Below are 17,772 nucleotides of genomic sequence, written 5' to 3'. Positions count from 1 at the left end.
CCATCCAAGAAAAAGCAGCCAGCACGATTATCACTTCATCCACATCCCTACGCATGAATTAGCTTCACCAGCTTCACACAGCAGTTGTAGTGTATGACATCTACTGTGGAAATTGCAGTTATTCTACTGGACTATTCAGTCTGCGTCTTCCACATCCATGGCCTCCAGCGCCCAGAAAGAAGAGGGCAGTAGACGCGTAACAAGATCCTCTGCGTGTCCCCTCCAATTTTTACGCTATTATGAATTGGAAGCATGTTGTTGCTCCATCAGCATTGTTTGGTCTGAAAACTTGAGCTTCCTCCACAACAGTGGAGCAAGATCAACATCACTGGAAGAATCACAAAGCTGCAAGAATCTGGCTCTACCATCTTCTCAAGGGCAATTAGGGGTAGAAAATGAATATTGACCTTGACCAATGGTAAAATGAATAAATGAAAGAAAATGCATCACTCGCCCATTGTCAGCTGTGGTTTCAGCCATCTAGGGCATTGGTCTGAAATTCATTCTCTAGGCTTCCCTGGCTTAACATCTGTCTTCCTCTTTAGGGTGCCCATGAAGGGCCTAATGTCTGAATTCCTGTCCCAATGTCCCTTTCTTTGGCTTCTTGTCAAGTTTAGCCCTTTACTCCTAGGAAACACCTTGGGATGTTTATGGTGTTAACACTGTCGGGCATAACAATAAGGTACAGGTCTCAAATGTGTGCAGGTTGCAAGAGAACAAGGTCCAGAACTTCCATGCTGGGTATCTTCTGAAATTGGCAGATAAAATTGCAGCCTGTCAGGTGGTGATAAAAGCCATATTTCCTGTCCACTACTAAACATATTTAATGAGACTTCTTGCTGTAGGAAGTCTTTGAAATTACTCCACGTCAACTGATCTGAAAAGTGATAATTCCTGATGATTGAGGAAGCATCAAATGGACAGAGAACCCAGTCAGAAAATGCCAAACCTTGCAAGTTGAAGTAGGTCACTGATTTTCCACTATCATTGATATTTCATTGAAATTGAACAGCATGGTGCACAAAAAAAAATCACCCTTGTGCAATATAATCATTCTGCTAAGCAGTTAATTTTTTTGTGTTCCTTTGGTCTTAAACCAAAGTCAATCCATCATTGAAGACGAGATTTGGGCAGCTCTCCTGCCAACATTCTAATCCTCCTTTGCTCACTTTTACAGCTATTGCTGTGCTAGTTAGTCAAAAGATTTATTTAAAAACTATCTTCAGAAGTCTTGCTATTTGCAACCTGAAGTAGTTGAATGGCTCCTGTTATTTCTCTCTACTTTTGTTGCGTTTGTATATTTGGGTGGTACAGCACATCTTACACTTCAGAGGCCACATTCTATCTGTGCTTGGCTGTTTTAAGCCAACATTTTCCACTGAAAAGGAACGAGATGGACTGACTTCAAGCAACTGCTAATTAGCCCTGACCTTCTGAGAGGCCACCAGTAACAGTAATTTACTCATTTTTCCCACTTGTAGTTGATATAATTAAACATTGGTCAATTGTGATTGAGTTTTATTTTTCAAGCATAATGCCACTTCAATTGAGTGCCCAGTCCAGCAGTTGTTACACACAGCATGCTGCAACATTAGTATCCTGTCCAAAATAGTGATATAATTTTTGAATGTCAGATTAATATGTCAATCACAATGTTTGTAGCAGCAGATACTACTTTTAATTCTGGGACCTGAGCAATGAAATGGGTGGAGAGAGCAGAGGAATAAATGACCCTCTAATGTTGTACAAGATTTATCCTAATAATATTTTGACTATACAAATGTGGTACTGGTATAGTAGTGCAATAACAAATTTAAAAGTAAATTAAAGTTACTGCAATAACTTCTAAAGTAAAACAGAACTGTGCAATTCTCTGGTTCAATAAATACATTAAATTATTCCTCTGAACTCTACTCTTCTTATCGAGTCCATATCACAAGATTAGAAATTGTTCAGCCAGAGCTGAACACACTTCCTGGTATCTGCAGCCAATGGCGACTTGCGCTTCTTGTGCTTCGTGTGTGTAGTGGTGGAAAGATTGGTGGAAACAGGGCTGCAATGTGAACGCTCTTTCCTTGACCCCCTCAACTGAATAACTCCAAGGTCATCATGTTTGGCATTGTTAAGAAATTCAAGATTCTGATGTTAATTTCTTGGCCTCATAATTCATTTGGTAATAAGGGTGACTCCTGAACATGGAGTTCTCTGAGTCCCGGGATTTCATTCCAGAATTAATTCCACAGTTATAAGCCAACCTACTGTCTTGTGAATTGCTCCAAAAGCATAAAAAGGTGACCAACATCTTATTAACTCATTCCTGTCCCATTACCACTGGTTTGCACCTGGTCTATCATTTCCTCCTAGCCCACAGCTGTTGCAGACTTGCTACCTGAAGCCACCTGCAAGACTATGTTGGCCATTCGTGGAAAACAAATTTGTTATTAACCTTTGCCCAACTCACTAATGGGTGTTGAATATGAAATACATGCCACGAGTTCACCAAAAGATTTAGTGAACTTAGCACATCACTAGAGTGCCTGGTTACATCAATCCTGCACCTCTTAAAGGAAAAATGGTTGTGGTTGCGACTGTTTGGAAAGCAAACTGAAGACTATCTTCAAAACAGCCTAGGCAGTAGCAGCAGAAGTCTGCCAGAACGTCACCCTGCTGCCATCAGGTTGCAGGTGGCAACATCAGCAATGTTCTCCATTGCATAGACTTCAAAGCATTCTGCTTGCCTTGGCTTCAAGTAGCTCCCGTTGGTCTAATATGGTTCCTCAAAGGTGAAGAGTTGCTGCAAGATGAAATCATTATGGCTGCTCCTCACCTATCAAGAGTTGACCAACATGATCCTCTGTGTCTGGCACATCCCCCAGAGGACTGGGCTTGCCACTATCACTAAAGCTAATGTGACTTGAGCCAACCAAATTGACTTTTCTTAGTGCTCTGCCATTATTAACCTCACCTGGTTCTTCAGCAGTTCCCTTCACTGAAAGTTGTTTGTTTCACTGATAAACGCTCACTTAAAGAAAGTGAGTGCTGGTGAGTCAGGCACAGTTAGTAATTTTGTCCTGCTATTTTAATAACAATACCCTCTGAAATTGGAAAATTAACCCAAGGGTGTCTCAGTTTCACGTAATTGAAATGATCATCTTGGATTAATTACTTTGGAAAATCTGGATCTACTCAAAATAATGTATTGGAATAATGAATAAGTTAGGTCTTTATTCTCTAGAGCGCAGAAGGTTAAGGGGGGACTTGATAGAGTTCTTTAAAATGATGAAAGGGATAGACAGAGTTGATGTGGACAAGCTTTTCCCTTTGAGAATAGGGAAGATTCAAACAAGAGGACATGACTTCAGAATTAAGGGACAGAAGTTTAGGGGTAATATGAGGGGGAACTTCTTTACTCAGAGAGTGGTAGCGGTGTGGAATGAGCTTCTAGTGGAAGTGGTGGAGGCAGGTTCATTGGTATCATTTAAAAATAAATTGAATAGGCATATGGATGAGAAGGGAATGGAGGGTTATGGTATGAGTGCAGGCAGGTGGGACTAAGGGAAAAAAAGTTGTTCGGCACGGACTTGTAGGGCCGAGATGGCCTGTTTCCGTGCTGTAATTGTTATATGGTTATATGGTTAATGTAGGGAAAAAAAGCTGCTGTATCACATCAGAGGTTTCACTCCATTTTGTCTACAAAACCTTGAACGTTCTGTAGAATCCCTCTGATTCCCTCGCTCTCTATCCCTCCCCCACCCAATTTGCACTAAATTCTCATTTTCACCCAACAAACAGCTAAGAATGGCCTGATCATTTCTTTTTTGTATATGTTTCAATCATTGTTCTTTATCTCTCTACATCAGCATCTATATCTCTATATTTCCCTTATCCCTAACCAGTCTGAAGAAGGGTCTTGAACCGAAACATCACCCATTCCTTCTTTCCAGAGATACTGCCTGTCTGGCTGAGTTACTCTTGCTTTTTGTGTCTATCTTCGGTTTAAACCAACATCTGCAGTTCCTTCCTACACAATCCCTGATAATGATGAGCTTCAAGTTCTAAAGTTAAACGAATTCAATAAATTATTGCAATACTATAATTTTCCATAGGAGGGTTTTAAGACTTTTCATCATTCGTAATTAATTATACATGTGCTTGAAAGTAGGAAAGTAAATGATTAAGCCATATATAGACCATCATTGGAATAAACAAAATTACTGATAATTCTAATTAAAATCAATATTTGAATTGAAGAGATTGGCCTTGTGAATATGGACTGCTGGAATAGTCATTAATTATTTCAAATACATTGGACTTACACACTAGGTTTGAATTTTTCATGAAAAACCCAGGACTTCAACATCAGAAATAACTGGATGATCTATCAAAATGAATTGACATTCCAAATTAATCACAAGAGAACAGATTTCTTTTGCCATTCCTCAGTCAGTGCTTACAATTTTAACCTGTAACCTTTGCTTATCCACACAAATGCACAGCCATTGTTGACTTGCCAGCCTGGTGAATAATGACAACAAAAATCAATTTTGCCAGAAAATGCAGTGTGTTATACCTATAGTAAATATTGAATGCAATTCCTAATTGTGTTTCCCTCCCTTTTGGTTAGGCTGAAGTTACCACACAGAATGACTATGAGGACCAGCCACTTACCTTGGCCTGGCCAGATACAGCACGCAAACGGATTATCTATCTAATAATACTGCCTATTATTTTCCTATTGTGGATTAGCTTGCCTGATGTCAGGAAGAAGGTAAGCATCGGTGCAGATTTTCTTTTAACATATAGTATGCACAGCATACGTTTTAACATACAGTATGCACAGCATTGGACAACTGCATCTGCCGTAGAGAAACAAATGAAAGTGTGAAGACCACGAATGAAATGCAGGAAAAGAAAAATACCTAGCAGTGGTGCAATAGAACCAATTTCATTAATTTTAAACACATTGATGGAATAAAAGCTCAGATGCATGAATTATTTTTGGTATATTTAATACGCACAACATAAAATGAATTTCTACCCCAAAGATGGATTCAGAAATAATTGTTAGGAAGTTTTATCATGTGCACGATTATGTGATCTCATGGGACAAATAGATAAAATCGTGAAATAAAGAAAATCCTGGAATTCATCCATACATGCCTCATCTAAACGAGTCCCATGTGCCCATGTTTGGCCCATATCCCTCTAAACCTTTCCTGTCTATGTACATCCCACATAGGAGATTAGTGGACAAAATAAGAGCATATGGTATTGGGGGTAGGGTGCTGACATGGATAGAAAATTGTTTGGCAGACAGGAAACAAAGAGTAAGGATTAACGGGTCCCTTTCAGAATGGCAGGCAGTGACTAGTGGGGTACCGCAAGGCTCGGTGCTGGTACCGCAGCTATTTACAATAAACATCAATGATTTAGATGAAGGGATTAAAAGTAACATTAGCAAATTTGCAGACGACACAAAGCTGGGTGGCAGTGTGAACTGTAAGGAGGATGCTATGAGAATGCAGGGTGACTTGGACAGGTTGGGTGAGTGGGAAGATGCATGGCAGATGCAGTTTAATGTGGATAAATGTGAGGTTATCCACTTTGGTAGCACAAACAGGACGGCAGATTATAATCTAAATGGTGTCAAATTGGGAAAAGGGGAAGTACAACGGGATCTGGGGGGTCCTTGTTCATCAGTCAATGAAAGTAAGCATGCAGGTACAGCCGGCAGTGAAGAAAGTTAATGGCATGTTGGCCTTCATAACAAGAGGAGTTGAGTATAGGAGCAAAGAGGTCCTTCTGCAGTTGTACAGGGCCCTAGTGAGACCACACCTGGAGTATTGTGTGCAGTTTTGGTCCCCTAATTTGAGGAAGGACATTCTTGCTATTGAGGGAGTGCAGCGTAGGTTCACAAGGTTAATTCCCAGGATGGCGGGACTGTCATATGCTGAGAGAATGGAGCAGCTGGTCTTGTATACTCTGGAATTTAGAAGGATGAGAGGCGATCTTACTGAAACATATAAGATTATTAAGGGTTTGGACACGCTAGAGGCATGAAACATGTTCCTGATGTTGGGGGAGACCAGAACCAGGGGCCAAAGTTTAAGAATAAGGGGTAAGGCATTTAGAACGGAGATGAGGAAACACTTTTTCACACAGAAAGTTGTGAGTCTGTGGAATTCTCTGCCTCAGAGGGTGGTGGAGGCCCGTTGTCTGGATGCTTTTAAGAGAGAGCTTGATAGGGCTTAAATCACATTGAATGGCGGTGCTGGCTCGAAGGGCCGAATGGTATTCTCCTGCACCTATTGTCTATTATCTATTGTCTATTGTACCTGTAATATCTTCCTCAACTACCTCCTCTGGAAACCTGTTCCACATTCCAACCACCTCTGAGTGAAAATGATGCCCTTTGGGTTTGTATTAAATCTTGTCCCTCTCACCTTAAACATATGTTCTCTTGTTTATCATTTCTCTACTCTGGGTAAATGATTCTACCTATTCCCTTATGATTTTATACACATCTATAAGATCAACCCTCAGCCTCCTGTGTTCCAAATAATAAAGCCCCAGCCCGCCCAACCTCTCCCTGTAGCTTAGCTCCTCAAGTTCTGGCAACTTTCTTGTAAATCTTCTCTGCACTCTTTGCCGCTTAATGACATCCTTCCTACAGCAGGATGAGCAAATCTGAACACAGTGCTCCAAGTGCAGCTTCACCAGCTTGTTGGGCTGTAGGGCCTTTTTTCATGATGTATGATTTCATGACTCCTTATGAGGGAAAATGTGATTCTGACATTCATTGTGAAACTGATTATTTATTAACTTGCATAATGATCAAAATGTATATTGGTCCTCATTGCCTATGGTTTCTAGGTTGGTGAGGGGAGGGGAGGATGGGGGGAAATTCTACATGTGTTAAAACAAAAGGAATCAATTTAGTTACCTCAGTATTAGAAGAGTTTAAGGAAGAGATTGAAGGCTATCAAATAGGATTCTTCGGGTATGTGTGACAAATCAAGGAAAATTTGCAGTATATTGAACTTGATCGTAGTTAAGGCTGTAAGATTAGGTAACATGGCTATATGAAGCAATCAAAGGAAAGTGGGAACTACATTTTAAAAAGTCTGTTTGCAAGCCAATGGTATAAATAACTCTCAAAAAGTGAGCAATTATATTTGACTGCTTAACCCAAGAATGATTGGCAATACCTGGGTGTTCTTTGTCGTCCCAGATCCCACTGGAATCTGGCACGGGATTTAGCTAGAAGTGTGCAGGGAGCTCAGAAGCGTCAGTTAACACAGGAATACTTTGCTGGATTTTGTTTACAGGAATTTGTATACTATTATGGAAAGATCCACAAACTTTAAAGATTGCAGTTCATCATATAAGTAGATGCCCAACTATATTCTCATGATGTTCTCGTTTAGGCATACACACTCAAAATTAACCCACACTTTTTCTCGTTCCAGAGGATGCAGAAATATTTTGTCTTTTCTTTCTTGGGATCAATCGGCTGGATTGGTGGATTTTCCTACTTGATGGTATGGTGGGCTCACCAGGTAAGCACGTTGATCTCCTGTAAGCTTGAACCAGAAACTGGAAGATTTTTAAAGTTTTTTTGCAGTTACTATTCCTTGTTTTATTAAGTGGTTATCTGACATCAAGCATCAACATCATTAACCCTTCTAAAGAGAAAAGGATAGAGGTCACTTCCCTGTTATCTATATCTATCTATAACATATCTATCTATATATTAAAACTTTGTGCGTGTGTGTGTGTGTGTGTTTTTGTGGGTGTATGTCAGATTCCATTTTCAGATATTTTTTCAGATTAGATTTTTGCCCTTTAATTCCTTGGTCTGCCAAAACCAAATGCTGAAACTCCGAGATTTTTTCCATTTCGGTAGAGATTTCACTTTTACATTCGCAAATCCACTCCTCATTAAATGTCGTCGTTTTTATGTGCACATTTTTATTAAAATCCTCCCCCCCAAAATTCTTTTTTCCAAATGTTAAAAAAACCAGCTCTCACCCATACAATGTTGGTGAACGTTCCATTGTGTGATGTCACAATGCCCAATGCTCACAGATGTCCAATCGGAATGGAATAATTTACATATGCCTTTGCTCCAGCCCAGGCCCCCCTCCGCCTGATGTCGCAGCACGTTCCATTGTGTGATGTCACAATGCCATCCCTCACAGATGTCCAATCAGAATGGATCTCATTTACATATGCCTTTGCACACCAGCCCCCCCCCCCCCCGCAGCCTGTGTCGAAGCCCATGGTCACGTGTGTGGGAATAGAGAAAGAGGATTGGGGGTGATAGGGAATGGGGAATAGATGGACTGCCCTTATCCCTCCCCCTCTCACTCTCCCTCCCCACTCTTTCCAGTCCATCCTCCAACGCCTCTCCCCCTCCTTCCACATTCTTCCCCCTCCCTCCCCTACCACTACCTCCTACCCCCCTCTCTCTCCCTTTATCCCACTTCCACAACTCCCCCTTACACCTCTCCCCCTCCCTCCCCACTCTTCCACTTCTCTCCTGGGGAAAGGCACAGGGAGTCACTCCCCAAAGAAAACCTCTGATAACCAACATTCATCTAATTTTCTTCTCTCCTTCAAATCATCACTATTTGATTTCAAATATCAGACAATTAAGTTCCAAATATTTGGCGTTGCTTTGTTACACGTTGTACATATGAAAAAAAAATCTAATGAAATGTTCTCAAACTATGATTGTTTAATCATGAACAGACTTCTTATTCTCTGCTTATCGTTGAATCTCTATAAAATATTGTACCCAGATGATGATTCATGCCTCTTAATATCTCTCATCCACTGAGCAAATCCTTTTCTCCAGGAATTGTTTAAGTAGAATAAATGGAATGATGCTTTCAAGTGTTGACCTTTGTGCTTGGATTCTAATGTAGCTGCAAGCTTTTCTTATTGGTGTCACACAAAATAATACATTCTCTTTTCATTCTGTAGGTTGGGGAGACTATTGGGATCTCCGAAGAGATTATGGGATTGACAATCTTAGCAGCAGGCACTTCGATTCCTGACCTAATCACAAGTGTAATCGTTGCACGGAAGGGACTTGGTGATATGGCAGTGTCCAGCTCAGTTGGAAGCAATATATTTGACATTACGGTTGGGTAAGTTCATGAGAAATAATTTTGACCTTTATATTCATGGCTTCTTTGGCTTTCAGTACAGGGAGCTTTCCTAATTATGTCTAATTTTCTGTCAATTGTTGCATCTCTGCCTTTTCCTTCGACTGCATAAGTTCCAGCTGGATCAACTCTGGGTATCCTGGACAACTCACTTGGATATACTTAAGCACATTTCGAATTAAGTTTTCCCCTCTTCTATCTAGCTTAGAAAGCTATTATATTTAGTGTGGAATGAACTTCCAATGCAAGTGGTGGAGCAGGTTCCGCTGCATTTAAAAATAAATTGGATGATATGGATGAGAAGGGAATTCAGGGTTATGGTATGAGTGCAGGCAGGTGGGACTAAGGGGAAACAACATTTGTTCGGCACTGACTTGTAGGGCCGAGATGGCCTGTTTCCATGCTGTAATTGTTATATGGTTATTATATGGTTATTAACAGAGGCATCAAAGCTGACCTATCCTGTTCTCAACGAACATCAACTTTTCCAAATACAATTCTCTAGGAAACCTTCCCATCCCCTGAGCTACCAACCCTGTAATGTCTCCTCTTGTGCCAGATAAACTAATTTCTAACTTGTCCATTATGATACGATATGATACTACACGATATGGCACAATACGATAGAACTTTATTTATCCCAGGTGGGAATTTGGTCTGCCAACAGCCATGAAACGCAAAATACATGAAACATGAAATTAAAGTGACTAGCGGAATGTCCGGGTTTGGGATGTGCAAAGATTTGGGAGGCTGAGGGAGGGGGGGGGGGGGGGGGGGGGGGGCAGGGGAATCAGTCAACCCCACAACAGAAAGGGGTTGTACAGTTTGATATCCACAGGGAAAAAGGATCACCTGTGGCATTCTATACTGCAAACTTAAACTTACAAACTGCTAATGTTAATGTGTGGGATCACTGGTCAGTGCAGACTCGGTGGGCCGAAGGGTTTGCTTCCGCGCTGTATCGCTAAACTAAACCAAACTAAACTTTAGTACTAAGAATGTAACTCTGATTTATTGATAGAAGAAGTGAGGGTTTGACATGCTGCTTCAGAAATCTGTTCTCCTTCATCTTTTCGCAGGTTGCCTCTGCCATGGCTCCTGAAAGCTTTTTCCAACAACTTAAGCCCTATCATAGTCCGCAGTAATGGCCTATTCTGCGCTATCGTCCTACTGTTCATTATGCTCATCTTCGTCATCCTTTCAATTGGAGCCTGCAGATGGAAAATGAACAAAATTCTCGGTTTAATAATGTTTATACTATACGTTGTGTTTCTGATTGTCAGTGTTCTATTGGAAGAGAAAGTCATCCAGTGCCCTGTTACGGTGTGAGCTTTGCGATTGTACGCTTTTTCTCACTTTGAGGTAATGATGGGAAAATAAGAACTCATCCTGCTTGCTGCAGCTCTGTTTTTTTTCCCAGATTGACTCAGCCAGCACATGCAATTTAATGGTGAATGAGAAAGTAATACTAAACAATAACAACTGTTTTTTTTTTCTTGATTGGTTGACTTTTTGAACTCATTTCAAGCAAATTAATAAAGTTGATGTTTGTGTCTTGGAGGGATTTACACTTTCTGGGATTTCACGGGATTACTCCGATATCTGTTGAAAGACCACTGCCCAAGTTGGTTAAAGACCCCTTTAGAAGGTTCATTTCAATGGTCTTTTTTGTTGCTAGATGATACTTCAGTGGCAAACTTTTTCTGCCAGATTTTCAGATATTGACATAATATCACATTATATTTCAAAATGACTGGTGTGAAGTAATTTATTTTTAAAGATAAAATGGTGCATTAAACTGATTTTGAGGGCATCTTCTTGGTTTGGGAATGGGGTAATAACATTTAGCCAGTTAGCCAAAACTTGCCTGTTCTTCAGGTACCACAAATCAGATTAGTGCTGGAGTTGTAATGTTTAGTACAGTTATATCTGTTAGTATTAGATTGTATTTTTTTGCACATCTATTAAATCATTATACAATTTTATGTTTTAATTATTAACATATTTTTTTTTTCTGCTTAGCACAGCAATTTTAATAATCAGTACAATTCATGAATAAAACAATTAAGCTGCTATAGATTGAAAGTATCAAAAACAGGTGTGAGTGGCAAGATTAAGGTTACAGAGCTATTAAACTTTTGCTAAGGTCATAGCTATTTATCTATTGTATACAACATTATTGCTTCACTGCCTAGCACAGAACAAAATCTGTCACTGACATTCTGCCACATTGTGGAATCAACACCTTAGGTATAGAGTATTTCTGCACTTTACTTAGTCAATTACAGACAAACATTGGTGTATGCTTTCTTTTCACACTTTTTTTCAAGACCATAATATATTTCCAAAGTAAACCTGATCTGTAACAGGTTAAAATAGTATTTTGTTGATTTCCAGTTGATACTGTTAACTTTATTCTTGAATGTAACTTTTTTCAGAAGTCTACATTCCTCTGTACTTTTGATTAGATTACATATACACCCTCAAAATGCAAGTGCGGTAATGAATTGGGTTGCTAATCCATTCAAAAAGAATTAAGAATGTATAACACTTTTGCACAAACCACACTAGTTTTCCTCTCACAAGATAAGCTTTGTGCAGTATTTACAGGGAAATTCTAACACTGGCATAAGGTGTGGCATGCAAGTCCACATTGTGCTCTCTTGACATTACTTCTAATATAAGTCTTTACTCTCCATGCTACTGTTACAAGCTTTATGTTATTTGGTCAATACACCAGATTCAGTGAATTGGGAGATATTATAAAAGTGTGTTTTTAATTAAATAAATATATAAATATAAATACATACATATATATATATATAATATGTAAACTAGGGCTTTATAATGTTAATGTTCAGCTGATATTCAAATAGCTAGGATTCAATGGGTTCATTTACAGCTGTCAATAAAAATTAAAACAGCAATAACCTCACCTTGAAGTCCATTTTGGGCTGATGATGGCCATAATGTATGTAATGAAATGACTTAGGATTATTGTCAATCTCGGGACAACATGTGCAATGTGATGTTTATGTGATGTTCTTGCAAGCATTATGTGTTTGAAGTGCAAAAGAAGCTGTGTGTACTTATCAAAAACATTTATCAAGTCAATGATTGGTTTTACATGATGAACGTAGGGATCTGAAACATAAGAGACAAAACAAATATGCACTCACCTTTCCATTGATTATATTTTTCAATCTCTAACTTTAACTCTTAATACAATAGGTTCTGATACATATTTCAAATTACAATGACGCATGCTCTCTTTTGTCCTGTCCTTGGTATTAACTGTCAGCAATATGATAAAATTAGGATTCAGCTATGGCACTATTTGTCAATATCTTTGCTATTAAAAATTATTTAAAAAAAAACATATTCACAAGGTAATTTCACTAAAATCTATTGTTGAGTAAAGTGCTTCAATATTTTCACCTCAAAATGCAAAATGGGATCAAATTAATCAATCTAATTTGATAGAATAATGGTCTTAAAATTATCTGCTGTGGTTAGGAGCATGTATTTTGAACATGAATACCAGTTCTACAACTTTTGTCTTTATTTTTTTACGTACTTGTCCTTCCACTATGTTCTAATTAACTTTGCAGAGTTCATCTTTGGGTGTAATAATGCATACAAAATATTGTGGTGCCCTCCCTAAATGTTCTTATCGTAAAGACATCTCCACATCACACCAGTGATTACAATCCCATGCTGTTAAATCTAGATTACACTTTCTAGTAGCTCCTCTTTAGTTGCACTGTAGTGGAAAGATCTTTTAAGTTTGTGCTGTAAGAAAGCAAGGGCAGCAATTTCTTCAGACTTGTTGGGGGTCATAGGGTATGCATTTCAACCAAGCTCAATTAGATTTGAATCTCAGTCCTGTAAAGGCAGCTAATCTACTTTTAAAACAAGAAAGAATGTTATTCACTTGTCCAATAAGCAATGGTAAATTCCAAGGTCTGAAGAGTGGAAATGGGCAGAAGACAATCTTAATCTGCCCCCAGACAAGAAATTACAATATTTAAATGTTTATATCAGAAACATTTAGCATCAATAAAATAAAAATCCTAGTTAGAACTGATCTGGCTTTTCACAATCATCAGTAAATGGGGAACGGCTCTCTTTATTTGCATATTCAGGAATAACGTGTGTGATAGGCGGGTGCCGTGGATGCTTAAAAACAAAGTTCTGTCTAAATGTACCTCAAATTGAGCCCCCGCTGTAGCACTGTGACAAATGTAATACCTCTTAAAATTGGTGCATTGCAGGCTAACTTCTTCCTTAAGATAATGCATGGGAGCTGCTATCACTTAATCGCTTGAGCCTTTCATTACGTAGAGTTTTAACGTGATTAAATTTTTAAAGGATTTTAAATTATTCAAAAGATTAATGATTATCTTAATAATAGCTAAAGGAAGTTTGGATCAAATTATATGGTGCATGCATAATTTTTTTCTAATATATCTCTTCCTCACTGAACATCACCAACGCTATCCCACCTCCACATTTAAAGCCTCCAATCCAGTCATTATTTATTTCAGTCTCCGTGGAAATCTGTGACCATAGGAATAGGCAGAGATGTTGATGTAACTACCATTTAAATGCAGTATGAAACTAGTTAATATGAGACTGGAGAAATGGCTCAACCACTGTTCTATGCACCAGGCTACTGTCTAATAAGCCCAAGATTGGAAACTCATCAGTATAAGGATCATGGGAGCAAATTTGCTTCTGACTATATAGTTCAACTGCACGGTCCATTCTTAAAATTAGTAATTACTTCAGAAACTTGTAGGCACAAAAATCAGTTACTGAAAGTCACAATACATGAATAAGAAACAATGTACTCCTGGTCAAACTTAAATTAGGTTAATATTTTAATACCTCTACAGTTGAGGACAATCTCCAATAATATTATTGCAACTGTTGTTTGCAGAAGCCCTCATTCGTTAAAAACAAGATGCACTCAGTCTGAGTTAATGGATAATGGTCAGCATAATCGTGAAGTCCAAAATATTTTTAATCGCTATGATTGTGCAGCTTAATAAATGTTAGAATAACTTATTGCAACATTGTGATAATGTCCTCCTTTACATCAGCAAATGACATAAACTGCTATGTTAAAGATGAGTTTGGCCTTGGTTCAGTGAATTACCGATTCTTATAAAAATTGCATTTCTTGGGTCGACAATACTCAATTATTTGTTTTATTGACAGCAGTAAATTAACAGAACAGGAATAAACATAGCAATGACATAATTACTTCAAATCACTAATTACTTACACCAACCCACAGTGAGTTTGGACAGAGCAGTAATTATTATATAAGCTACTTGTTAATGATTCCGGATAAATCAACCTCTCCCACTGACCACTCACTTGTATTTCTGAATGTACTGCATGAAAATTAAATGGTGACTTTTAACTAAACCATTTCTGCACAGAATGATGTTTCTAAGCAAAGAATATGCGATGCAAATTTAATCTAACAAACGGTTAAATATATAATGTCTGGATTTATTATACGTTCCAGGGCATCAGTGGGTACTGTCTGAGTTGTAGAAGATCAGTTCTAAATTCAGTAGGTAGACATACCTCAGATCTTGCCATGCTTCAATAGAATAACCATTAGAATTTGCATTATGCGTGGCTGCTAGGTATAAGACAGGTAAGCAACAGGCCCTCGGAACAGTCATCACCACTTTAAATCTGTTTTGAAATATAATAAATGGATAGAGATTTGAAAATGCTGTGATCCAATGTCTGGTGGAAGACCTTACAAATGTGTTTTAAAGCTAACTAATACTTATAGAGGCACATAAATAACCTTTATTAAGCACTGTAGAGCACTTATGTAAAAAGATATGTTGGGCTGAAATGTGCATGTCTTTTTAATGATGCATACATCAGTTTGGGGAATTAACACATTATAATGTTTCATTGGGAAAACTCATCAGTGCTGTAAATCATTGAAAAATGTTTCAATTTTGCTTCTCCTATATCTGAAGCAAAGCAATATTTGACTGCAATATTTTAATGGTAACTGTCTGTTCTCAAATAGTCAATACATCAGTGAGTATCTGCCAATATGCCTGGAGATTATTGCTAATCTAGGCTTCAGATTTTATTTTTCTGTTTAAATCTAGTCATATAGAAGGAAGATTTCTCCCTTAACAATGATAAAGAACAATCTGCGGTTGCTGAAATAAAATATGCAGCATCTGGAAAGACAGATCCATGTTACAAGTGGATGATCTCCATCTATATTAATACAGGGCCTCCAATCTAAACATTCATTTGTCTTTTTCTCAATAGCTGATTGTGTTGTGTTTGTGCTTTTTTGTCACGTGTATATTTACCTCAATGGGAAGTTTTACAAACAGGCCAGAGTTCCTAGCAATGCCAAAAACAACATAGTATAAAACCTCCTTTTTACACTTGTTATCTACCTGGTTTTATTTAACCATAGGAAAGTTTGCATCTGCTACAACCCAATTTAAGCATTTACTTTTTTTTTTAAATGTACACAAATATTTCAGCAATATGTGCACTCCCTCTGTTTACTTGCCTGACAAATTGTCTTGCAATGTATTTTCTCAAAAAATCATAATCCCTTTAGTTCTGTCTTGGCATACTGTAATCTTCCCTAATATTAATTATGAAAGCTCTGCACGTTGGCTTTGCAGTAACCAATGCAACTTGATTTAATATTCAAAGATACTAAAAATGGGATGTGACATGCATAATTTCAAAATTCTGACAAAACCATAGGCTAGAAATCAAATGTACTGTAATGTGTATTGATGTAATCCTCATTACCAAGCTCATTAACAGTAGTGCACAACTGTATATAGTAACAAAAATATTTGTACATAATCTATTTAAAGTATACATTAATGGCTTTCTGATGAGAAATTTGTTCTTGCACTATTGTTATCGTTCTCGCTGTGTCCGTAAGGTTTCTCCACCTAAAGACAATCTGTTTCAATTGTGTCTCTTTCTGTAAGATATAATAAGTGTGGAAATAAAAATATCAAATTAACAAATTAACATTATTGGTCATTCTTGAAGCTCTGAGTGATTTCATAAACATTTAAGAAGAAATTCACCGAGGTAAAGTTCATGCAAACCTTCAGAGATGTCACCAGCTGAACGTGTAAAATTGAAGCCATTATAATTTTTAAAGCAGTATTTGTGTACTGTACTTTACCGTTCCATTCAATGCCAGTGAGCATTTAGATCAGTATCAAGAGTCATACAACTAACATTTTTTCCCCTTAGATAATTAGATTGCAAAGGTAAAATATCATTCAGTCAGAAGTTGTTAACACATGCTAAAGTGCGTGGAATAGTTAGGTGAATCCTTTCACTATTTTCCTTCAACTCTATTTAACCAGATTTATACAACTTGCTATTTGAACACATATGTTCACGTCGAAAGATTAATTGCAGATCCTCGATTAAAAATAAACAACAAGCTCATCTAAAGACATTATTAGAGTGAAGGAATTATTTCAAAAATGATAGTTCCAATTCGTTTTTGTAGATTGATTTTTTTCAGTCCTTTAAAAGAATTCACCCATTTAAACGGACTAGTGTATCCATTAAAGAAAGTGACAAATCTCAAGGCATGTGTAGCTTACAACCCAGAGATATGAATATTGAATTCTCTCATTTTAAGTAACTTTTAATCACCTTCTACCTTCAATCGCCTCCCCTCCCCCTCCCTTTTATACCCCTTCCTCCACCCCACTCGTTTAACCAGTTCCATAGTTCACCACATTGTATCCATCTTGAGATCACACCTTTCCCAGCCAACAACAGGCCTACCAGGGCACCACCCTACCTGAGGTCACTGGTGGCTGCCCCTGATTGATCTTGGTCTTTTGTCGATTGCATCTCTTCACCCCCACCCCCCCAACCCCCTAGTTTCAGTCTGAAGACCTTTAATATAGTGGTGCAGGGATGTTCTGGTGAGGAAGAAAGGGACAATTAAATTAGGATCCTGTAACCATTAAACCCACAGATGCGTCAGAGTCAGGGCAGTAGCACATCATAGTCGCAATCATTCAGAATGCAACTCCAACTTCTGTTTTAAGGTTACATTTCAGTAGCAGATGGTCAGTGCATTCACCGAGCAGAGTCAAACCTGCTGGACTTTTATGAATTCAAGCTTAGCAGCTCACTTGCTGCAACAAAGCAGTGCAGTAGGTGGGTGGAATGAAAGTCCCTCCCATCATCTGTGCCAAGGGCTGGACAGTAGGTGGATTGGCAAGGACACTGTTTGGCAGCCATTGGCTGCAACTTGGAGATTTATGTTGAGTGGCAATGGTTGGAGTCCAGTGAAATCAACAGAGCAGCGCAGTTCTGGTGAGATTCATGAAAATCAAACAGGTGAAGGTCACCTGCAGTAAAAGCGACATATAGGGTGCACGATCAAATAATACACTGGGGAACGGACAATACCCCTTGGTATTGAGGGAAGAGGTAGCAAAGATACTGTATGTTTACAGATTTAATTTCAGAATAAAAGGGCTCAGTACAGTAAGCTCGTGTTCCTACTGAAATTATTTGTCAAATCAGCAAATAACAT

At 38.3% G+C, this 17,772-nt stretch overlaps 1 protein-coding gene across 3 annotated transcripts in view; it reads left to right on the top strand.

Annotated features, from left to right (window-relative positions):
• slc24a2 (solute carrier family 24 member 2) overlaps positions 1-16,229 on the top strand; it is a 211,196-nt gene extending 194,967 nt beyond the window's left edge. For all 3 annotated transcript variants that reach the window (XM_055632763.1, XM_055632762.1, XM_055632764.1), the window contains 4 exons: positions 4,625-4,768; positions 7,470-7,559; positions 8,989-9,155; positions 10,253-16,229. In XM_055632763.1, coding sequence (XP_055488738.1) covers positions 4,625-4,768; positions 7,470-7,559; positions 8,989-9,155; positions 10,253-10,502 — 651 coding nt within the window. In that variant the 3' untranslated portion in view covers positions 10,503-16,229. The remainder of the gene's footprint in view (positions 1-4,624; positions 4,769-7,469; positions 7,560-8,988; positions 9,156-10,252) is intronic.
• The last annotated feature ends 1,543 nt before the right edge of the window (positions 16,230-17,772 follow it).

Source organism: Leucoraja erinacea, chromosome 3 (assembly GCF_028641065.1).
Source record: "Leucoraja erinacea ecotype New England chromosome 3, Leri_hhj_1, whole genome shotgun sequence".
In the NCBI taxonomy this organism is placed as follows: Eukaryota; Metazoa; Chordata; class Chondrichthyes; order Rajiformes; family Rajidae; genus Leucoraja; species Leucoraja erinaceus.
Note: the sequence above shows the minus strand (reverse complement) of the source record. Positions and strands in the feature narration are given on the sequence as shown.